Raw genomic sequence first — 24,739 nt, forward strand, 5'->3', positions numbered from 1 at the left:
AGACCCTCTGATACTCTATTCTGTTTGATGAAGAAAAACAGTCTCCCTGCAGCCCAATTACTGACGTACAGCTTAGTGGTGTGGTCCCTGCTGTGTCTCTAGGGTTAAGATTATGCTGGAACAGAGTACCCATGAGTTTTTTTGGGTGATACGGACTCTTTCTCAATAGGAAAGGCAAAAAATGGAATTGTGTCGAGAATGGCTCAGATGTATCTGTGAAGGAGTCAGGTTTGACTTTGGCACGTGGATAGTGAACCCCCAGTGATGAAAGTAGGTTCGCCGTAGACTGGAGGTGGTTTATGAATGCCTGAGGCGAGTCTCCCTTCAATAGCCAGTTACTGGGATAGGTGAAGACTGGCACACCTCACCTCTGTAGATGTGCTGCCACCACCATTACCTTTGTGAACACCCTATGGGTGGAGCATAGCAAACTGAAAATACTGCTTTCCACCTTGAACCGCAGGTAGAGCAGATGGACGGCAGGACAGGAATATGCAGCTAGGCAGCCTGACGAACCAGTGGCACCATCTAGTTCCTGGGTCGAGCACTGACAAGACCTCGGCCAGTGTGCGTATTTTGTACATCCTCTGGAAGAAGGCATTGAGAGAGCACAGGTCTAGAATAGGCCAAAGACATCCGTCTCTTTTGGGCACCTAAAAGTAGCAGGAATAACAACCACAGCTTACTTCTGGCACTAGCACACTCTCGTCGGCCCCTTTCGCCAAAAGGGCTTGCACTTTCTACCGCAGAATGGAGAGAGGGTCATATGTCAGTCGCTGGGTGACGGTAGGAGGTGCGGTGGGCAAGAAAAAAAGGGTAAGGCATATCCTTTCCAAACATTCTGCAGAACCCACCTGCCCCATGTGAGTTCTTGCCAACCTGGATAGAAGCAGTGGATTCTGCCTCCCACCAGGTGGCTATGACTTTGTAAGGATACAGTAAAGAGGTTTTGCGGGGGTCAAGGGATGTAAGACCGAGCGGCACTCTGACCTAGAAACGTGAAATTGTAGGGTTCGCTGCTGGGTAGGATCAAGCTAGCATTAAAGACTGCTTTGTCTGAATCCACAAAAAGAACGTAAACAAAACATTGCTGCTGGTGAGGCTGAGTAGAAAGACCCAGAGAGCTAGCGGTAGCCCTGCTCTCCTTAAACGTTCATGGGCAGAATCAACCTTCTCCCCAAACAAGCAAGTCCCATCGAACGGCATGTCCATCATGAAGTACTGTACATCGCCAAAGAACCCAGTTGGTTGTAGCCAAGCCTGGCAACAATGGCTAAACTGGTGCCAATATCCCATCCGACCAAGTCGTTTGTGTCCAAGCCACAATGGATTGTGAACTTGGCTGCATCACGACCATTCTGAATGGCCTTTGACAGAAAAGGGAGAAGAAGGTCTTCAGGAACACATGGGAGGACCTGCGACACCGCGTCACAGAGGGCATGAGTATAAGGTGTTAATTGGCCACTGGGGCAAGCTTGTTCATGAGAAGAGAAATTTTCCGAATGTCTCCACATGCTTATATTGCCTACAGGGGGAGTGAAAAGAAAATTGTGCGGTTTGGTCTGGCTAGTAGAGACTTGCACCTTGATGCGAGAAAGGTGCTGCTTCAAAAAGGCTGGGTACGCCTGGGGCAGGGCGATGGCATCTGGCAATTTACAAGTTAAAAAGCAGGCAGGTGCATGGTAGGGTATCTGCCAAGGCCTCATTAAAAGATAGGAGAGGCTAATAGCAGTCTGGTCAGGCTGCGGGACTTCAGTCAAGATGATTTTTTCACCTCCATAGTGACGAAGTGGAGATGAAGGACTCCGGTTGCCCTTCGCATAACCATGTCAAAAGATGCAGATTCTTCCATGGCTGGGTCTGAAGGGGAGATGAGGGCTGACTCTGACGAAGTGTCCAGCCCACTAGCGGCTTGCAAGTTCTCATACAAATTGTCATCGGCATAGGGCTGAGCAATTTCATCGCCTTGGTCAGTACTGGAGCCAAGGGCGGAAGCGTCTCAGAGGTGCAATCTGGAACCGAGGGCTAACGTTCCTTATTTTGTTATAAACATGAAATCGCTATTAGATAGAAGGTCCTTGTATTGAAACTAGTATTGTTTATTAAAGTGGATGTAACTGAAATGGGCTTGTGTCTCCGAGGGAATCTTTAGCCCTGCTAATAAATTATGATTGCTTACTTTTCAGTGCTGCTGGTTTCTTATTTGTATTGTTCTTTATTCCCTAGAAACATCATTATGCGGGAACTAGCACCTCAATTTCAGATCCCATGGTCAATACCAGCAGAAGCAGAGGATATTCCTATTGTGCCAACTACGTCAGGTACCATGTAAGTATTTAGGGTGATGTACCCTATTTAATTGCTTTAGCGTGCATTCATACTGTTTATTGCAACACAACACAGCCTGATGCTGGATGTCCTGCTTTACAATAAAAGTAGGGGAGTTGTTGCAAGACCCAAATGTGTTCCAAGAATGCTGAAAATTAAAAAATCTTACCTACGCAAACAGATTGCATGACTGGCATGTTTCTGCAAGAAAGGCCCTCTATTCAACACTCCGTCTACATTACTTTCCAGTTGTGCCTGAGCCTCTGGCTCATATTGACCCCATCTTCAGAGTTGCAAAAATGTTGCCTTGCAGAAGAACTCATGCTTACCCCCTATTCATTGCAAGTAGCCTTCAAATCTTGACACTGCCCATCCTGAAAGATGGAGAAGTACTATCCTACAGGTATTTTGTCTCTTTAATTTGTTGGACCATTGCTTGTTTGCCGTCACTTAAACTACTCAAGTACTTTAATTACAACTACTTAGACGTATCACCATTTAAAAGGAAATCTGAATTTCATCTTTTTAGGTTAGTGAAAATTAGCAAGAGGGTTATAATTAGGTTGCCTTTTAAAATGCATTTCAGTTCAATTTACTTTTGTTTAGTATAGAGTTAAGGTTTGCAATTTAGTGTAATTAAAGGCTCATTTTTGGGTCATTGTTGGATTGAGTAAGATTATTTTTTCAATTTTGTTTAACTATATTTAATTATTGGTTATCTTGTGTATTACTTTTGATTTCAATCAATTCAACATATTTTAATTTTCTGTAATATTATGATAGCATTATTGTTAGAATAAAGATGAATAGTTTATTTAGTTTAATTTATTGTGTGGTGCTGGTAATTTGATCATGCAAGTCGTTTCATCATTGCAGCATAAGTGAATAAATGCTTTACACAACTGGTCACATTGCACAATTTTGACTGCCATAGATTACCGGCTGCCCCTAGGCGAACTGTCTCCCCACATATACGCCAATTTTCCTATCTACAGTGGCCACGAGTTCAGGTCAGATCCTTTGCTTGTTAATATCTGTCATAGATGACTGGTTGCAAAATAAACTCTTCTCCAAGGCAGAAAAGCTCTTGGTTTACAGTATCCCACCCGAACTACCCTCATCCTTACATGGGCGCAGTGAAACATTCCTCCTCATCTATTCCACCACCACATATAGTGTACTTTTTGACTGGCCTCTATGACAGGCAGTACACCGTTAATTCCTATCACTTGGAATAGACTGCACATTACATTCATTCTGCAATAATTCAATACATGTCTGTGTTGAAGAACTATGCACATCTTAGGCCTTCGGTATAAACAAAATTGATGTTGGTCTATCCCAATATTATATCTCAATCACCAGAGAAAAATTGTACATTTCTCCAGTGCCTGACTGTTCGATAAGAGATATTTCTCAATAATATCTGCAGAGTTTTTACCACAAAACGAATGTTTTTTTTTTTCTCTTTCATCAACTTATGCTAGGAAAGCAGCTACCCATATGAGTTAACAGCAACAGTGACACAACATAGACGCATGGAACTCGCAACAAACTATTTCAGTGCTTGGGCCCACACAGTCACCTCTTAAATTCATTCAGGAACCTATTTGTGATTTTAAGACATTAACATCTTTAAACATTCAGTTCTTTCGAAGTTAGAGTAAAATTCACAAAGCAGATCTTAGATTTTTGGCTTTAATACTTCCCCGGTGACTTTGATTAAACCATGATGTGGCTCAACACTGCTATTGAGATAATGTTTCTCAAATATTCCACACAGTTCTATCTGAGCCTTGCTTTTGTTTATGGTGACCCCTTTATTCTGGAAAATTCCTAAAAGTTTCTTTATCATTTTATTTTGCTGACCTGAGCTTTTTTGGACAGTCTTCATTTTGTCCTGTAAGCAACCACCCTGGCAACCTCCTCATATGTCTGACATATAATCCACTTAAACACAGAGGCTGAGGAGTCTAATCCAAAAGGCAACTTGAAATGTTGGAAAGTGTTCAAAATAGACACAAGAGCAGCTTTTCATAACTCTGGTTTGAGCTAGACCTGATGATACGCCAACCCCAGACCTATTTCACTAAACAATTTCACCCTTGCTTTTTCAACAAGAAGTCATCACTGTAGGATAAGGGATGGCACTCTACCAAAATCCTTTTAAGGAATCTGCTTCGATCTATGGATACCTCCAAATCCCTGTCCTTCTTGCATTCTATTACCAAATGAAAGAAACTAAGGAATCCATGACCTCTAAGACCTCTACCTCACATATGTTGTTTAGAACCTTTGCTAAATCTTCCCATATACTGAAAGAGATTCCTCAGCTTAAGCTTAGTAGGTGTAGTGTTCTCCATGACTTTATCTTATTTTTCGACCCTTTAGTCTTATACTTGAACCACCTGATCTTCCTCTAATTGAATTCAGCAGTGAATTCATTAAGAACAGACTCCGGTAGACTCTGCATTTATTTTTATTTTTGTTTAAGTTCCAAGTTACTTTGGATGGCACTATGTCAAATCTCTTCTTGGTTACAGAAACCTTTACTGTGTTAACTTTTCTTTTTAATTCTAATTCTGTTTCGCAATACCATGTCATTTTTGACTGCCATAGATTACCGGCTGCCCCTAGGCGAACTGTCACCCCACATTCTTGCAAACAGCTCTTGTGATACCATGCTTATGAGGACTCCAGAATCAATTAACACATTAAGAAAACTGTCTACAATGTTAAGTGAAAATGATCTTGACGTTCTGCTTAATCTTCCTATACCGCTAATATCAAAATCCTGCACAACAGGGATCATAGTATCAACTTAATCACAAACTACTATTATTTTGATCTGTTGTTTGTCCTTGATATTCATTGTCCGAATGACCCAACAGAACACACAATGTACATACAGATATATTGGCCACACATCCTCTTCCAGTAGGAAAATTACACCTGAAACATATGTTGTTGTGTTATAAAAACATTCTCTTATTCTCGGGTCGTTCCTTTTTGTAATTAACTGCATTTGATTCAGTGAAATGAATCTGCACACAATACTACATAAAAACTGTTTTTTCCAAGTAATACAGACTTGAAAGGCACAATGCATTACACATTCAGACTGCCATAGTAGTCCCACGATCACCCCTATGTATTTTTGTATTTGTGAGACCAATCCCTTACCTTGTATTTAGGTTCTTCCATTTTTACACAGTTGCCAATGCCCTTTCTCCGGAGCACTCTATTCGCCTGCCTAATATTTTTGAAAGTGTATGCCCCCTATATATCTGAAAATGACCTGGTTTTTTGTAAGTGGGTCACATGAGTTTTTGATCCTGGGCTTGGCGGCCATCTAGGGAAACCTACCAAACCCACACATTTCTGAGACCCGGGGAGTCCAGGAAGGTATGACCTGCGTGGATTCCCCAACGTTTCTCTACCCAGAACCCCCTGCAAACCTCAAATTTTGATGAAAGAATCATTTTTTCTCAAATTTCTGTGTGGGAAAGTTGTAGGATCACCGGGCTGACACAAATTTCCTACCACCCAGCGTTCCCCCAGGTCTTCCGATAAAAAATGGTACCTCACTCGCATGGGTGGGTCAAGTACTCCCGACAGGCAAGGGCCCAAAACCTATTGAGGCAACATCAAAATTACCTATCACAAAATAACCTGGTTTTGCAGGGAGGTCCCATGAGTTTTTGGCCCCGGGCTCTGCGGCCAGCTAGGGAAACCTACCAAACCCAAAAACAACAGTTGATGGACGGAATGCAGAACAATGTCATACATTCACCCCAGTACAGAGATCTGGGCCTAAATCCATCGTTTTTTGCTCACCACACCACCCCAATTCAGACATGGTCATATGCAAATCAGCCTTGACCCAGTGCCTCATGGGAACAGTCCAGCCCGAACTGCCAAGCCATGTCTTTCCTGGACCGGAATCAAGCATTCTAGGACCGGTTTCTGGCTATCAGCCGTCTTCAGCCAGGATAGCTTGACTCCAGTGGTGTGGAGAGCATGGGACTAACGTCTGAGCATACCCATCCCACTCGGGGTGACAAATGCAAAAACAACAGTTGATGGACAGAATGCAGAACAATGTCATACATTCACCCCAGTACAGAGATCTGGGCCTAAATCCATCGTTTTTTTGCACTCCACACCACCCCAGTTCAGACATGGCCATATGCAAATCAGCCTTGACCCTGTGCCTCATGGGAACAGTCCAGCTGGGGTGAATGTATGACATTGTTCTGCATTCTGTCCATCAACTGTTGTTTTTGCATTTGTCACCCCGAGTGGGACTGGTATGCTCAGACGTGAGTCCCGTGCTCTCCACACCACTGGAGTCAAGCTATCCTGGCTGATGACGGCTGATAGCCAGAAACCGGTCCTAGGATGCTTGATTCCGGTCCAGGGAAGACATGGCTTGGCAGTTCGGCTGGGGAGTCCAATGAGGTATGGCTTGCGTGGATCTCCCAACGTTTCCTTACCCAGAATCCCCTGCAAACGTCAAATTTATCTGAAAATGTCACTTTTTCCTTAATTTTTTTTTGCGTGGGATCACAGTGCCGGCACAAGTGTCCTACCACTCAACGTTCCCCATGTTCTCCAGAGTTAAATGATACCTCACTTGTGTGGGTTTGGTAGGTTTCCCAAGATGGCCGCCAAGCCCAGGGCCAAAACACAGGTGACCCCCCTTGCAAAACCAGGTTGTTTTGTGATAGGTAATTTTGATGTTTCCTAAATATGTTTTGGGCCCTTGCCTGTCGCGGGTACTTGACCCACCCATGCGAGTGAGGTACCATTTCTATCAGGAGACCTGGGGGAACGCTGTGTGGTAGGTAGTTTGTGGATCCACGCAGATTCCAGAACTTTCCATAACAGAAATGTGAGGAAAATAATTTTTTTTAACTAAGTTTGAGGTTTGCAAGGGATTCTGGGTAACAGAATCTGGTGAGAGGCACACTAGTCACCCCATCCTGGATTCCCCTTGGTGTCTAGTTTTAAAAAAAAGTACAGGTTTGGTAGGTTTCCCTATGTGCTGGCTGTACTAGGGCCCAAAATCCACAGGTAGGCACATTGCTAAAAACAAGTCTGTACCTAGTGGGCTTTCTACCGCCTGGGGGGAAATCGGGGGGAGGGGTGGTTTTCCCCGATATGCCTGTGGCATTTTTTGGGGAATTTGTGGGCATTGGCACGCCCATTCTGGGCTGACCTCACCCCTGAATTAAAAAATATATATATTTCCTGAGGCCTAGTTGGCTATGACCCAATATGCCTCGGGGGAGGGGGTGGGGGTCAGAAAGACTGGTAATTGTTTTTGGGGTGGGGCTTTATCATGCCCATTCTGAGAAGCCCCCACACCTACATCATAAAAAAAATCCCTGGTGCCTAGTGGGCTTTCTGCTACCCCGGGGGCAGATCATGGGCTACTGCCCCCATCTGCCCCTGAGGGGAGCAAAAAGACCGTTGCATTTTTTTGGGTGGTGGGGTGGGGGCATTGGCCTGCACATCTTGGGCAGCCCCCACCCCTACATCAATAAAAAATAAAATCCCTGGTTTCTAGTGGGCTTTCTGCCCCCCCCGGGGGGGTAGATTGGGGGGCTACTGCCCTAATCTGTCCCCCGGGGGGCAATAAGACTGGAATTTCATTGGGGGTGGGGCATTTTCATGCTTATTTTGGGCAGCCGCCACCCCAACATCAATAAAAAAAATCCCTGGTTTCTAGTGGACTTTCTGCCCCCCGGGGGGCAAAAAAACTGACATTTTTCGGGGGGGGGCAGGGTTGGGGGCACTGCCATGCCCTTTTTGGGCAGCTCCCACCCCATCATCAATAAAAAATAATCCCTGGTTTCTAGTTTGATTTCTGACCCCCCAGGGGTAGATTGGGGTTCTCTTCTAGGGGATCCTCATCAATAGTCATAAGCATTAGAATATTCCCGCCCATGTGCGGGACCCCGGAAACACTATATTATATGTGCCCCACATATATATATATATAATTGTCAAAAAGAATCTTACTATGAGTAAGAATTACCCAGGGCAATTAACACATTAAGAAAACTGTCTACAATGTTAAGTGAAAATGATCTTGACGTTCTGCTTAATCTTCCTATACCGCTAATATCAAAATCCTGCACAACAGGGATCATAGTATCAACTTAATCACAAACTACTATTATTTTGATCTGTTGTTTGTCCTTGATATTCATTGTCCGAATGACCCAACAGAACACACAATGTACATACAGATATATTGGCCACACATCCTCTTCCAGTAGGAAAATTACACCTGAAACATATGTTGTTGTGTTATAAAAACATTCTCTTATTCTCGGGTCGTTCCTTTTTGTAATTAACTGCATTTGATTCAGTGAAATGAATCTGCACACAATACTACATAAAAACTGTTTTTTCCAAGTAATACAGACTTGAAAGGCACAATGCATTACACATTCAGACTGCCATAGTAGTCCCACGATCACCCCTATGTATTTTTGTATTTGTGAGACCAATCCCTTACCTTGTATTTAGGTTCTTCCATTTTTACACAGTTGCCAATGCCCTTTCTCCGGAGCACTCTATTCGCCTGCCTAATATTTTTGAAAGTGTATGCCCCCTATATATCTGAAAATTACCTGGTTTTTTGTAAGTGGGTCACATGAGTTTTTGGTCCTGGGCTTGGCGGCCATCTAGGGAAACCTACCAAACCCACACATTTCTGAGACCCGGGGAGTCCAGGAAGGTATGACCTGCGTGGATTCCCCAACGTTTCTCTACCCAGAACCCCCTGCAAACCTCAAATTTTGATGAAAGAATCATTTTTTCTCAAATTTCTGTGTGGGAAAGTTGTAGGATCACCGGGCTGACACAAATTTCCTACCACCCAGCGTTCCCCCAGGTCTTCCGATAAAAAATGGTACCTCACTCGCATGGGTGGGTCAAGTACTCCCGACAGGCAAGGGCCCAAAACCTATTGAGGCAACATCAAAATTACCTATCACAAAATAACCTGGTTTTGCAGGGAGGTCCCATGAGTTTTTGGCCCCGGGCTCTGCGGCCAGCTAGGGAAACCTACCAAACCCAAAAACAACAGTTGATGGACGGAATGCAGAACAATGTCATACATTCACCCCAGTACAGAGATCTGGGCCTAAATCCATCGTTTTTTGCTCACCACACCACCCCAATTCAGACATGGTCATATGCAAATCAGCCTTGACCCAGTGCCTCATGGGAACAGTCCAGCCCGAACTGCCAAGCCATGTCTTTCCTGGACCGGAATCAAGCATTCTAGGACCGGTTTCTGGCTATCAGCCGTCTTCAGCCAGGATAGCTTGACTCCAGTGGTGTGGAGAGCATGGGACTAACGTCTGAGCATACCCATCCCACTCGGGGTGACAAATGCAAAAACAACAGTTGATGGACAGAATGCAGAACAATGTCATACATTCACCCCAGTACAGAGATCTGGGCCTAAATCCATCGTTTTTTTGCACTCCACACCACCCCAGTTCAGACATGGCCATATGCAAATCAGCCTTGACCCTGTGCCTCATGGGAACAGTCCAGCTGGGGTGAATGTATGACATTGTTCTGCATTCTGTCCATCAACTGTTGTTTTTGCATTTGTCACCCCGAGTGGGACTGGTATGCTCAGACGTGAGTCCCGTGCTCTCCACACCACTGGAGTCAAGCTATCCTGGCTGATGACGGCTGATAGCCAGAAACCGGTCCTAGGATGCTTGATTCCGGTCCAGGGAAGACATGGCTTGGCAGTTCGGCTGGGGAGTCCAATGAGGTATGGCTTGCGTGGATCCCCCAACGTTTCCTTACCCAGAATCCCCTGCAAACGTCAAATTTATCTGAAAATGTCACTTTTTCCTTAATTTTTTTTTGCGTGGGATCACAGTGCCGGCACAAGTGTCCTACCACTCAACGTTCCCCATGTTCTCCAGAGTTAAATGATACCTCACTTGTGTGGGTTTGGTAGGTTTCCCAAGATGGCAGCCAAAGCCCAGGGCCAAAACACAGGTGACCCCCCTTGCAAAACCAGGTTGTTTTGTGATAGGTAATTTTGATGTTTCCTAAATATGTTTTGGGCCCTTGCCTGTCGCGGGTACTTGACCCACCCATGCGAGTGAGGTACCATTTCTATCAGGAGACCTGGGGGAACGCTGTGTGGTAGGTAGTTTGTGGATCCACGCAGATTCCAGAACTTTCCATAACAGAAATGTGAGGAAAATAATTTTTTTTAACTAAGTTTGAGGTTTGCAAGGGATTCTGGGTAACAGAATCTGGTGAGAGGCACACTAGTCACCCCATCCTGGATTCCCCTTGGTGTCTAGTTTTAAAAAAAGTACAGGTTTGGTAGGTTTCCCTATGTGCTGGCTGTACTAGGGCCCAAAATCCACAGGTAGGCACATTGCTAAAAACAAGTCTGTACCTAGTGGGCTTTCTACCGCCTGGGGGGAAATCGGGGGGAGGGGTGGTTTTCCCCGATATGCCTGTGGCATTTTTTGGGGAATTTGTGGGCATTGGCACGCCCATTCTGGGCTGACCTCACCCCTGAATTAAAAAATATATATATTTCCTGAGGCCTAGTTGGCTATGACCCAATATGCCTCGGGGGAGGGGGTGGGGGTCAGAAAGACTGGTAATTGTTTTTGGGGTGGGGCTTTATCATGCCCATTCTGAGAAGCCCCCACACCTACATCATAAAAAAAATCCCTGGTGCCTAGTGGGCTTTCTGCTACCCCGGGGGCAGATCATGGGCTACTGCCCCCATCTGCCCCTGAGGGGAGCAAAAAGACCGTTGCATTTTTTTGGGTGGTGGGGTGGGGGCATTGGCCTGCACATCTTGGGCAGCCCCCACCCCTACATCAATAAAAAATAAAATCCCTGGTTTCTAGTGGGCTTTCTGCCCCCCCGGGGGGGTAGATTGGGGGGCTACTGCCCTAATCTGTCCCCCGGGGGGCAATAAGACTGGAATTTCATTGGGGGTGGGGCATTTTCATGCTTATTTTGGGCAGCCGCCACCCCAACATCAATAAAAAAAATCCCTGGTTTCTAGTGGACTTTCTGCCCCCCGGGGGGCAAAAAAACTGACATTTTTCGGGGGGGGGGGGCAGGGTTGGGGGCACTGCCATGCCCTTTTTGGGCAGCTCCCACCCCATCATCAATAAAAAATAATCCCTGGTTTCTAGTTTGATTTCTGACCCCCCAGGGGTAGATTGGGGTTCTCTTCTAGGGGATCCTCATCAATAGTCATAAGCATTAGAATATTCCCGCCCATGTGCGGGACCCCGGAAACACTATATTATATGTGCCCCACATATATATATATATATAATTGTCAAAAAGAATCTTACTATGAGTAAGAATTACCCAGGGCACTCTTGCATACACAGTCAGTGTAGTAAATCCATGAATACAGGTATTGAAATCAAGTATTGCTGGCCAAATATTTTCCGTAGGTTTATTCAAAATTAGTTATTATTCCATCATATTAATTCCATATGGTGAAGTTTATAAAGACATATCCATCATTGATAATCCATGGTACATCAATTATCATCCACAGTATTGTGTAATCCCCGATGCATTTCACGCTAAAGAGCGCTTCGTCAGGGGGTCTGAAAATTATAAACAGGGAAAAGGTGTAAAAATATTGGATGTCAGGAGCGGGAAAAGTACCGAAAAGGCTACATGGTGAAAGGTAATAAGGGTGACTGGGAAACAGGGAACCAGCTGTGCATAGAACGTGGAAGCCAAAAGTTTCATGAGCTGTATATAAGAGTGTGCAAGGTCGAAGAAATCACGGGTTGACACCAAAATGAACGTGGAGTGAAATACGAAAGAAGCAGTAATATGAGGCAAACGGCGCATAGTAAATTATATTAAAGGTGCGAACTAATCGAGCATGAAAAGGTGATAATCATACGCAGTAGTACCTATTACAAGCCAAAAAAGTAATTGAAAACACGTGACAGAAAGTAGCGAGAGTGTACATACACATATATGTATATATATACATATATATATATATAAACATGCAATAGCAGCCAAAATAAAAACGGAGCTGAAATATGCTGTAAAGAATTTCCACCATACATGAGTAATAAGCATTAGAAACATGAGAAACAACACAAAGTTTGTTTTAGAAACAGTTGTAATGCTCAGAAAGCAGTAGAAATTCTCATAACTCACTGGAAGCATAGAAATCTCCCAGGCTGCATTGCAAACACACAGTCTAAAAAGACTGAAAAGCTAACCTGTAGCTGCATAGCAATAAACTGACACCGTGCCTTTAAGGCACCCATGACCCAATGCAGTATCCTGTCCGCAGTGAAGCATACACGTCACACGTTTTAGCACAATCCAGTGTCACATCAACCCAATCTAATGTATTGCAGCGCAGCATCATAAGGAGGTGTCAGTAAGCACCGTGGTGTAGTTGTTCTCCACCCTACCAGAGCAAAATGTAGGAATTCCCTATATATGAGGGGAGTCCCTGTTCAGTTGTCTCCATGTCTGTCATGCTAAGTTATTAGTGTAGTCAGTCCGTATCTGATGTGTGGTCTTGCAGTGGAATGTAATCTTCAATCTCCGTTTGTTCCTGTCCCCTGTTGATAATGTATGTTGTGTATAGTCCCCAGACGTTTTTAGGGCGGCTCCTGGGAGGTAGTAGTTCATTGTAATTCTCCGTCTGTGCGCTACTGTAAAGCATGTCTTGTGACCACTGTGTCATAGTAGGGGTAGGGCCACGCAGCCAATGGACAGGGACGCCGCGTTTCGCAAGCAGCAGTCCCATATCCACCAGTCTACGCTTCCCTGGCGCAATGTTTTTGGATTAGCCCAGCAGTGCCAGGGCTGGATCCGGGGTAAGCTCTATTTCTAATAATTTCACTAGCTCCTTAAAAATCAATTCCCAAAATGTATATATTATTGGGCAGGTCCAAGCAATGTGCATGAAATCTGCCATGGGTTCCGGTCATCTATCGCATGCCGGTGTCTCGTAATCCATATCCATGCAATCTTTCTGGAGTATAGTATGCTCTATTGAGGTACTTAAAATGTATCAATCTGTACCTGCCATTTAGTGATATACGGCGTGTACTGGTGCATTAATATGCCCACGTGGCTTCATCTATTGGCTGTTGCAGATCTCGCTGCCAGTCTAGTCGAGCCTTCGAATATTGGTTGGCCTTATGCGATATGGCCATCTTATAAATGTTGGAAACTATTTTGCGCGGCGTTCCGCAACCTCTGGGGGCTCCAATAGGTCGTCACCCAGCACATCCTGCAGTGCATGTCTATTCCTGTGATACTGGAAGCGCTGTAACAGAGTACCAGGAGACTCCCGCTGCACTAATTCTCCCCATTGCTTAACGGCTCCATTCTGGAATAGATCACCAACCTTTTGTAACTGTAAAGAGTTTAACGCGCAGATCACCCCTCGGTCTCTGCAGTGAGGCAGCCAACATGCCCAGTCTACTGGCATCTCTTGGGAGTATAACAGGCCACCCGCCTGCAGCTGCAGCAGAAAGTGCCGCAGTACCGAGGAGAGATTGTTTTCGGGGTCGCGGACTTATAATAAGGTGTCATCAGCATACGTTGACACTATCAATTCTATTTTGGACAACCTGAATCCCTTGTGGCTATTGTATTCTCTGAGGGTGCAGGCCAGTGGCTCCGCCACCAAGGCGTAGAGTAGTGTGGACAGTGGGCAGCACTGCCGTGTCTATGTCAAAGGGCGCTGTCACCAGGTTACTGACTCTAACCCTGGCTTTAGGACAATTATACAACATCCCGACCAGTTGCAAAAAGACCGAACCCAGACCCATCCTAGTTAAAACTTGGCACAGGAAGGGCCACTCGACTGAGTCGAAGGCCTTCTCCATGTCCAAGAAAACCGCTACCACCTTAGTATCTGGTCTGGTGTGCTGCAGGGCTCCAAATACCGTACGTAGATTGTAAGTTAGGTTCCTAACTGGGATAAACCCACCCTGTTCAGGGGCCACCAGTACCTGCGCCAGGGGAGTAATCTGATTAGCAAGTATTTTCATCTACATTGAGCAAGGAGAGTTGTCGATAGGACCTGCACTTCTCCGGGGGCTTCCCGGGTTTTAGTATAGTTACGATCACTGCCTCTCTAAGTGTGGGAGGCATTTCACCCGTTTGACACATGTCATCAAAGAGTGCAGAGAGATGTGGTAAGAGTATATCCAGGAATGCTCTGTAAAAAGGGCACTGTGAGACCATATGTCCTGGGAGCAGTTCCCGCATGCATGCCAGTCAGGGCGAGGACTATTTCGTCCCTTTCCCCTGGTCGCATCAAAAATTCCAGATGTGTATTCGTGAGGAAAGGCAATTTAATATAAGATGGATATTCCAGTATTTCCTCTTCCTTCCCCGAGAAGAGCGTGGTAGACAAGTCAGCGTAGAAACTGCCAAAGCGTTCCGCATTCTCAGTCTCCTCTGTTAGTGCTTCCCCTTCCCCCGAATTGAGTTCGGTGACAAGGACTTTGCTGCAGCGTCTCCGTAGCAGGTGTGCAAGTACCGCACCCGGTCTTTCCCCCTCCCTGTACGCATGTGGCGTGGCATATTTACCCAGATGCTTAAGTTCCGCATCGGCAGCCTCCTGATACTCCTCCAAAGAAGACTTAATTTCTGCAGCCACAGCGACGTCCGCCATCGACAGCTAGCGGCGCTCCAGATCCCCCAATTTCATCTCTAGGTCAGCCAGGCGTCTGCGAATGTCCCGGAGTACTCCCGGGTGTTTAGTCATGGCTATGCCCCGTATATAAGCCTTGAAGGCTTCCCATATCACCTGAAATGTATCAACCGAACCTATATTCGTCGCAAAGAACGACTCAATGACTTCCGCAAGTTCAGCTTTGAATGCCGAATCTAACAGTGAATATGGGGGGAATCGCCATGTAAATGGCGGGATACCTTTCCTAGGTGTAATAATCGCTATCAACAGCGGGGAATGGTCTGACAATGTACGAGGCAATACCTTGCATTCTCGGACTGCCTCATAAAGTGGAGTAGATGCCATCCAATAGTCTATCCTGGTGTGGATGTTGTAATAAGCGGAATAATGTGTGACCCCCCTTTGCGCGGAAATCTTGCATGCCACACATCTCTCAGGTCTAATCGAAGCATTACGCCCTCCAGCGTCTTAGCTGCCGCTGTGAGGCATCTCTCCGGTCCCCCCGATCTGTCAAGTTCCGGGTCCCTGACCAAATTTAAATCCGCACCCCAGAGGAACTGGCTATTCATGTATTTAGCTTCAGCGTTTGCCAGGGCATCAAAGAAATCCGGGCTATCGTAATTTGGGCAACTTATGTTCACAAGTATCAAGTCCAGTCTCCTCCCCTGACATCTGAATATGGTGTACCTACCGTCTCTGTTTGTGTCTAGTGGAATCATAATATATGCAGAATTAGGATTGGTCCATGTGATCACCCCCTGGCATGTGTGGTGAAACCGGAAGCGTGCACATTGTCCCGCACACCTCTGCTCCAAAGGAGGGGGCTGTCTATTGGAAGATGCGTCTCCTGTAGCATGGCTACATCAATGGCATGGTTGTGCAGGTAGTGTAAAACCTTACGAAGTTTCCTATGGTCATTCAGACCCCTGACATTCCACGTAAGTGCCCTAACTGCTGCTACTGATTGGGTATGTCGGTTGTTACCATGTGACCCCATCCCACTCATTCAGTCTCAAATCACAATTTGTTCTGTGGTTTGTTGTGCTCATCTACCTCTTGGATATGTGCGCAAATAGTTTCCCTCTGGAAGAACATCCACTTGCTTCGAAACCCTTCCCCCCTTCCCCCTCCTACAGCAGACCTCCCCCAACATGGCCGCGATCATTCCCCATTCCCCTCCCACACCTCCCTCCTCCTGTCCCAACCTTCAAAAACAAAGAACATTCCTAGGTGTGCTTTACGCGTGGGCAGAGGTTGCTCATCTAATATGGCGTACTACCGGCCCCATGGAGCCGTTCTCTAGGTACCGCCTCCTCCAGCACTTGCAATTGCCCATTATATATTGTTCCCCGCTCCCGCTCCCCTTCAGTTGAACAAGATTCAAAGTTCTGGGCGCCATATATTGACTCTTCGTGGCATATTGTCTACCGGGTGTTACGCCCCCGTCTTAGAGCTCTGTGTCCCGTATGACCACCGCACTGCAGCACAGTCAGCATCTCCAGCAACACACTGCTAGCTGCGTCTTCCCTAACATTGGACATTTTTTTGCAGTATTATTTAGATTCTATGCTTCACCCCCCCGCCTCCCTCCTGGCTTTCTCCGGACCCCCCCTACTCTGATACTCTCGCATCTATTCCAACATCATCCTAGGGCAAATATCATACTTATCGCTCTCAGTCCCTAGTCTTAAGTCATTCCTCCTCATCCTGCAGCCCTCCAGCCACCTCACTAAGTAGTTGCCGCTCCAGACTTGGACGTTTTTCTCTCGACCAGCCTTTCAGCGCCTTCTGTAGTGCCTTCGGGTCTGTGAAGATGTGAGATCTGCCTTGCCTGTTGACACGCAAATTGGCTGGATACAGCATGGCGTAGTCCACTCCCATCTCACAAGTTGCTTTTTCATCGGGATGAACTGTCGGCGCGCCTCCTGTACTCGTATCGTGAAGTCTGGAAACAGCGAGATCACGGAACCTTCATATCCTAAGGGCTGCTTCTCCCTGGCCAACATCCATGCAACGTCCCGATCCTGATAGTTGAGTAACTTTGCTATGATTGGGCGGGGCGGCGAACCACGAACATAGTAGAGAATGCTTCTTCCCAGAGCAGGGTTTGCAGCAATTTTCCTATGAATTGCTCCATATAACCCGTGGGTGTGGTCTCCGGAAGTCCTGTAATTCTTACGTAGCATCGCCAAGAGCAGGCTTCTAAATCTTCGGTCTTATCCTGCAGCACCCTCAGCACCCTACCTAGTTGTTTGTGGTCAGAGTCAAGAGTGGTATGTTCCTCCTCCACCTCAGTCAGTTTGTGTTCCGACATGTCTAGCCGCTCAGCATGTTTATCTAATATCTCGCCATATGATCCATGCGATAGGATAAGGCATCCATTTTCGTGCCAAGTGGTGAGATGGCGCTCTGCAGACTTTTTTCCATGGCGACTAGCATGCCTCGAATATCCCGACATTGTTCCTCTGCGGGCTGGTCACGCACTCCGGAGGCCGCTTCAGTGGAAGCGTCACTGTATTTGGAGCGCTTCTACTCAAACGACAGCTACGGCTGTGCCCTGTCCACTCTTCCCATCTTTGTCCCACACCGTCAGTACAGCCGTAGGGTGGGTCCACACTAACCGTTGCGCCAGCTCCCTAGCATCACTATGCCGGGGGCACCTCTGGTTTGAAAGTTATTCGTGTGTGGTCCACAGGTCCCATGATCACGGCCTGTCCCGATACTCGGGGCCTCAGGACGGCTCTACTGAATATTCTGATTATCAAGCGCCCTAAGTGTTCTTCGTAAGCTGCAAGGCGCAGAGGTCTGTCGCCGCTGTCCTACAGCAATGCCGCACCTCACCGCACCTTCACTTCAGCAGGTTCTGCAGAGAACCATCCGTTCTCTCCTGCAGTAAATCTTGCTGAGCGCCTCATTCTCTGCGAGGGTCAAGGTTGGTGATCCCCTCCGGTGAGCTACTGCCGCTGCTGCCAGTACTCAGACACCCGTCAGGGAGCGCACCACAGTCCCAGCGCGTCCCGGGTCCGCACTTCAGCCCCTACGCTCTCGTAGTCCACCGGGCTCAGAATGTGTATTGCAGCCTTCTCTAGGAGCCTCCCTGGGGGCGTCGCATGGTCGTGCACCCACTATTTCCCCTCAGCAGTGCCCCAGCTCCGCGCGTCCTCACTGCAAAATGGCAGCACTGCAGCAGTCTCGATCGCAGACTCTGGCTGTTTCCTCAATGGAGCGCGGGGAAGAACAGGCGTCCCGCCGTGCGTCGTTCCCCTGTGCCTGCCACTCTCAACGAGGGCCGCGTTGCTGCAGTCCGTGCCCCGCAGCGGCCTCCCCTCCGTAGACTTTCCGTTGAGCACCCCTCATCCACACAGGGACCGGGATTAGTCGCAGGAGCAGCCCCGGGTCTCGCACAAGAGCCGCCACGCGCTGGGCGCTCACATTCGAGTTCCGGCGCACCAGCCCGGCCAATATTGCAGCCGCTCCCGATCGCGGCTGCTCCTCGCGCGTGTCTCCCGTCTGTGGGGCGCAGGGGTGCCCGAATGCTCGCTGCACTCCTCACTCACTCAAGCCCTGGGACTAAGGCCCATCCCAGCTCTCCACGGCGTCTCTTTATCTTCGGCGCAGTATGCTGCTCAGCTGTCGGGAGCGTCTTAAATCGCTCCCTCGAGGTTCCGGGTCTCAGGGGGCACTATTGTCCGTTACAAATGCGAGTCAATTGCAGGATAATTGGTGAAGTGTTGAACGGTTTTCAGTGTTGAACGGTTTTCACGGAGCTCTAGTCTCAAACGGCCATCTTAGCCGCGAGCAAGCTACGCCGTAATGAGCCATTACCTAATGTATTTTATTTCTTTTTAACCTCTTTATCCAGGTGAGAAATTGGTCCTTATTTGTGGGTCTTGGAGGATTGAGTAGGGTTTCAGGTGTTATATGCTGCAATTGGAATGCATTACATTTTCACATACATAACGTGAATCAAAAAGCATTTTAGTGAGAAAATATGCATACCTATTATATTTAATTTTGAAACTTGTTTTATTTACTTTACCGCAGGATGGAACTCCGATGTGTTATAGCTGTTATACGTCATGGAGATCGAACACCAAAGCAAAAAATGAAAATGGAAGTTCGCCACCAAAGGTAGCTAATGATTTCTGTTTATCAATCTTTGTAAGATTGTGTGGTTGCAGGTCCATGACCTAGAGTTGTGCCTGCTTATCTGCTGTGGTTACAGAGTTGATAGATACTATTTATGGTCTTTGCTCATTCCATTCTCCATGGCTATCTCTACTGTTGGGGCTTAGTGGTGTGCCTTTATATGCTCTCAGGGACAAGCCCCCCTTTTCCTAAGTGATACTGAAGTCAGTTGGCATAAATCTGAAACTCTCTCTAACCCCTAAATTGATTGGGTTGATTCCCTTTGCCCATTGACTGTGCAAAGCCTAGTGATCTGAAGAAATGGGCAAACAAACCAATATCTCACCAGTCTTTATTATGCGCATAGTTCACGTGAGTAGATTAGTATTGTTTATACTCAGATCCAGGCAGAGACCTTTGCATGGTGTTTATAGTACATAGAGTTCACTATTTTGTCTGAGAACCAAAGAGGACGACAACCACATATTTTTATAATTTTTAATTTACAACTAAGACAACACTGGTACGTATTAAGCACATATCATCGCATCCAATTGTTAATTGAAATAGGAAGTATGTACCTAGAATTGTATTCAGAAAATTTTGAATGTCTGCACCTAATTCTGTCAGTTTTAGAAATGTATTCAATTACATTTCCCCAGAGCTCTCCTAGAGTAGCCACATGTATACACACCCGTGATTGGATCATCAAAAATCGAAGGTCAGGGTGTGTTGCTGACAGGCGTAAGATCCCCTTATCATTGTACTCTCCTAGTGACCGCTATAAGTTTTTTTTCTACACTGTTGCCCTTGTAAAGACAAAACAAAACCCAAGACCCAGATCCCATAAGAGATGGGGTTATTTGTTATAATGTCAAATACGAGCATGAAGTAAACGTGTAATGGGAGAGGAAGCTGGGGTGTGGATGGGTAATGCATTGTGATGTAGAGCTCTTTAAAAAGATGAGTCTTCAACTCTTTCCTAAATTGTATGAGTGTTTGGTCAGTCCTGATGTACAGGGGATGTTCCAGGCCCTAGATGCATTGATGGAAAGTACCAGCTATCTTGTTCATAATTTTTTACACTTAGTCTGTAGTATGATGGTGTCCTAGCTGCAAGTGTGCCGAGAACCACCAAGCTAGTCTACTAGACAAGTTTAGGTGCAGGTCATGATGGCTTTATAAACGATGCAACTGGTTTTAAAGATTGTATATGCCAGGCGTGGCCAAGCTGCCGACCAAGATGGCCGCGTAGGCTTGTGGCTCTGCCGATATGCCCAGCAATTCTATATGTTCCCGTACATGCACATCCTCTTGAAACTGCCCTGGATATTGGAAGCAACACCTCGAGATTGGGCGCTGGCCCGCTGCCTAGGGAGGCGTGCAGAGAAGCTTGCAACCAATGCTGAGGAGAGGCAGACCGCGCTCATCTGTGGGGAGTCGGGAGAGCGACCGGATTGAACCAGCCTGTGCAGCGACAATGTGAATAAGAGGTCACGGTGTGGAGCGACCTTAGGATCCGAACTGTGGACTGGAGGCGCAATTGAGAAACCCCCCTGCTCGAGATCCGAGGCTTAGGAGGGGCGGAAGGGGCCTGCTATCAGGGCTGACTGACTGAGAAGAGGAAACACAGCGTCGGTGGGGAGGTAGGGTGGCCCTGTCTCACCAGAGGACCCGCAGTGACAGGGGCCGTGGGTAAGCCATGGGAACCGGCTTGGAACGCCGAGGCGGGCTGGCTGCCTTGCGCTGTGGCCACGGCTCGGAATTTGGTGACTGGGGGAGCAGGTAACTCTGCCAGTCACGGGGGCGGAGCTTGCCGGCAACTAAGATGGCCGTGTCAGCCTTGAGCTCCTCTCGGCGGCTCCTAAATATCCTACTTTATCCTGCACTGACAGCTGGCACAATAGCTGGAAATTGACACCCTGAGCGGGTGAATTGACAGGGCGCCTGTGACGGCTCTCCCGGAGTCGCGGCGTCCTGCGAACGCCAAGGTAGAGTGCGCGGCACAGACCAGTCGAGCTGGGCCTGCGTACTTGGAGAGGCCGACGGGCGTGCGTTTGCGTGCGGCTAACTGACCCCGCCCACCGGGCACGATTTCTTGAAGGCGGAGTGTGGGCCGGCGACCGTGCGGGGACTGCTCTGGAGGCTGGCCCTGTCGTGGGGCGTCACAGCGCACTGCCTGGACCCCTGGGCGCTACCCCACGGCGTTGCGATTGCTGATTACCCCGGCGAGAATTGAGCGCGGAGTGACAGAGGCCATTCGAAGGTGGAGCGAGTATCAGTGACCTGGATTGCCGGTGAGAGTGGGCCCGAGTCGACGTTGGATGGGGCCTAGCGCTTGAGCCCAGAAATCGATCTGAGCAGGGAGTGCCCTGAAGGAGAACTGCATGCGAGGGCCTCCCGGAGGTGGCGGTGCTGTGGTGTGTATGCCGGTGGCCCCGGGCGCAGAGGGCGTCTACCAGATGGTGGGAGATAGTGCGGGGTGCGCGGCTGCCACCTCTCCTGCCAAACGGGCGCGAACGGTGCCGTCTGCACCTGGGTGCTGGGGCAGGATACTGGACTGTGGGCTGGAGGCCAGAACCCCGACTAAGAGCATCTAACGCCAGAGTTGCGGTGGAAATACTGCGCCTGTTGGTGGTGTGACCTCCTGTTGGTGTGTTGTAGTTCTATCTAGGACCCTAAATTCGATAGTCCTGATTTATGCCCTTATATGGTTATAATAAATAATATCCTTATAAAGGCATAAGAATCATATCCATATTTAGTCATAGCCCATGCTGCCCAAATTAAGCAAGGCTACTTCCCCAGGCTCCTAGAAAGTACAACGAGTTCTGTAAACAAACCAAACCTCCAGCAACCTGGGAATTCCCCATTGCTTCTGTTTTGATTTCGTCCTAGAACTCCTGTGAGCACTCTAAGAACGGCCAGTTGTTAGTGACATCTTCATTGAAGTCTTATGTCAAAACCCGGCACCTTTCAGGTATAAATATACCAACGTTGCCTTAAGCAAACACACGGTGGTGGTTTTGGAGCAGAGCGGCTGTCTACTTGCCCGAGAGCCCAGCTGATGCGAGAGCCCACGGACGCCGCCCCTCCCCTTTGACGCACTGAGAGAGACGCTGTCTTTTCTCCTGCCGAGAAATCCAGCTCCGGTGTTTCCAGTTACCCTCGCGGGTTACTGGGATATCGAGTCCTGAAAGAAAGATACAAGACCTCCTACTTTCTATTACCCAGGTACGAAGCTGACTAAAACCTTAACGAGAATTCTTGAGTCAGATTCTTGGCAAAAACCAACTAAACTTAAGCTGCTACTTACTTACTCCTTCCCACGTATTAGGCTTAGGTCAGGTACACCGGGGTAGGCGTATTTAGAAGCACCAGTTGAGTACGTTAGTCAATGTATATTTGTATGTATATGTTTTATCTATTTTAAAGTATCATATGGCTAAGAAACCATATCAATGCTTTTACAGTATTATTTTATAATCCTCCTTTTACTGTACGCACTTTACTTTACTATGAGTATTGCAATTGTGGCAATTCGTTTCTCTTGTATGAGAAAGAAGACTGCTCAATAAATAACAACCTTTTATTGAAAACGCCCATCTCTCTTTTCTCTGCACTCTGGTGAAACTAAGTATGCACACTTGACTGAGTGAAATAGCTGTCTATTGTTTTCACACGACTCTAGAGATACACTCTTATTCTGAGGGAGCAAAGTTGTCATGTTATATGGTTGTCGGAAGCTAATCCCTTCTAGTCTATCCAGGGAGGTTAAACTCCTCCTCGTTTATTCGAGAAAGTTTCTAGTGACCTCTGAGCTAGCTGGCAAAACTTAAGTCTAATATAGTCAGTAGTGACCTAGTCGACTTCAGTCCTACGTCTACACTGCTGTTTATATTATTCCAATGCGCAGAGCCTATGGGGAATATAGGAGCTACACCACAGGTGCAGCGGCGGAAGCCCTCGAGACTGACTTCTGCTCTGAACGCGTTTGTGGCTGCCATAGTAGGAGAGGCGGGGAGCAGCTTTGCCAATCGTGCTTATGGCTGGACTCCGGCTGGAGTGCCCACCCCTCTGCACCCTGGGGGGCTGCGTCTGCTGCTGCGTGTAGTGGTGACCTCCCACGCTGGAACAAGTACCTGAGGACTACGACGGTAAGCGGTTGCGGTTGCTGGGTGGGGTGAGATTGCGGCGCTAGGTGGGGCTCCCGGTTGGCCCACAGCTGCGAACTGTACCTGCTGCAAGGTGGTGGAAGGCGGCGAGGCCTGCGTCAACCTCAGGGCCAAGGAGGGTGCACGGCCTGCGGACCCGCCCGACCTACGCACTGGTGATCAGGTGAATTGCTGTGCCCGGAGCAATACTCGTGACATAGCCCGTTCTGGACTTCTCACCGAGATGGGTAAGGGTGATAACTCAGTCTAAGCTCACCTTTGGCCAGCGGCAGACTAAGTCGCAGGAGGCTGCAGACGCAGAGACCGAAGACATGCATCCAGATGGTGGAACTGCAGCCAACTCTGATATAAAGAGGATCCTGCTAGCTATGGAGAAAGGCTTACAGACCAGCATGACTGCCTTAGGCTCCAAGATTGATGCGCTGACTTACAGGATGGATAGAATGGCGGAGAGGATAGATAAGCACGCAGAGCGGCTGGATATGTCTGAGAGGCGGCTCACGGAGGTTGAAGAATCACAGATGGAATTGGGCACAGACTATTAGAAGGTGGAAAAGGCGATGCAGACGCTGCTAGACAAGACCAAACACTTGGAGGCGTGTTCACGTCGGTGCAACCTCAGGATAACGGGCCTTCCCGAGACAACGCAGACGGGCAATATAGAACGCTTTATTGAGAAGCTTTTGGTCACTCTGCTGGGGGAAGACTCTTTCTCCCAGGTTTTCATTGTCGAGAGAGCAAATCGCTCACTGGGGTCCTGTCCGCGCCCGGGTGCGCCGCCTCGCCCCATAATCGCAAAATTGCTCAACTACAGGGACAGGGACACTGCGTTGCGATTGGCCCGAGAGAAGAAGACGCTGCAATATGAGGGCTCTGAAATATCCTTATACCCGGACTTCACCGCTAGGGTGCAGGAGGCCCGTAAGCACTTTGCTCCATATAAGAAACAACTCAGAGAATAGGGGCTGGACTATGCAATGCTTTACCCAGCTAAATTGAGAGTTAACAGGCAAGGCCATTCCCACTTGTTTACGGACCCTCGGGCTCTGCAACAGTCCCTGAAGAACTGGGCGAGGGAGCGCCGCAGGGATGCCACGGAGCAGCGAGCTGAGGCTGGAGCTGATAGCCAACTGGATGAGCAGGAGCAGAGGCCCTACTGAAGCTAGTCGGGTGATGCGGTAAGGTGAAGGGGGGGGTCTCCTCCTGAGACGGCTACGCCTCGGAACTGGTCAATGGACGATGTCATATTTGCCGGGCTGTTCCGTTGAGGGGGTGGGTTGTGCTCAATTGTGGGACACAAGACCATGGTTGTACTTTCTGAACTGCCTGTGCTAATGGGGTTAATGACTGTTCTGGCCTCTGTGATAATATGAGGGGGCACCTT

The 24,739-nt window shown here is 47.7% G+C and overlaps 1 protein-coding gene across 5 annotated transcripts in view; it reads left to right on the forward strand.

Moving 5' to 3' along the window:
• The window catches only part of PPIP5K2 (diphosphoinositol pentakisphosphate kinase 2), a 1,596,028-nt gene that overhangs the window by 371,964 nt on the left and 1,199,325 nt on the right, over positions 1–24,739 (forward strand). For all 5 annotated transcript variants that reach the window (XM_078675453.1, XM_078675448.1, XM_078675449.1 and 2 more), the window contains exons 10-11: positions 2,227–2,328; positions 19,097–19,183. In XM_078675453.1, coding sequence (XP_078531579.1) covers positions 2,227–2,328; positions 19,097–19,183 — 189 coding nt within the window. The remainder of the gene's footprint in view (positions 1–2,226; positions 2,329–19,096; positions 19,184–24,739) is intronic.

This window comes from Lissotriton helveticus, chromosome 2_1, assembly GCF_964261635.1.
Source record: "Lissotriton helveticus chromosome 2_1, aLisHel1.1, whole genome shotgun sequence".
NCBI classification, from domain to species: domain Eukaryota; kingdom Metazoa; phylum Chordata; class Amphibia; order Caudata; family Salamandridae; genus Lissotriton; species Lissotriton helveticus.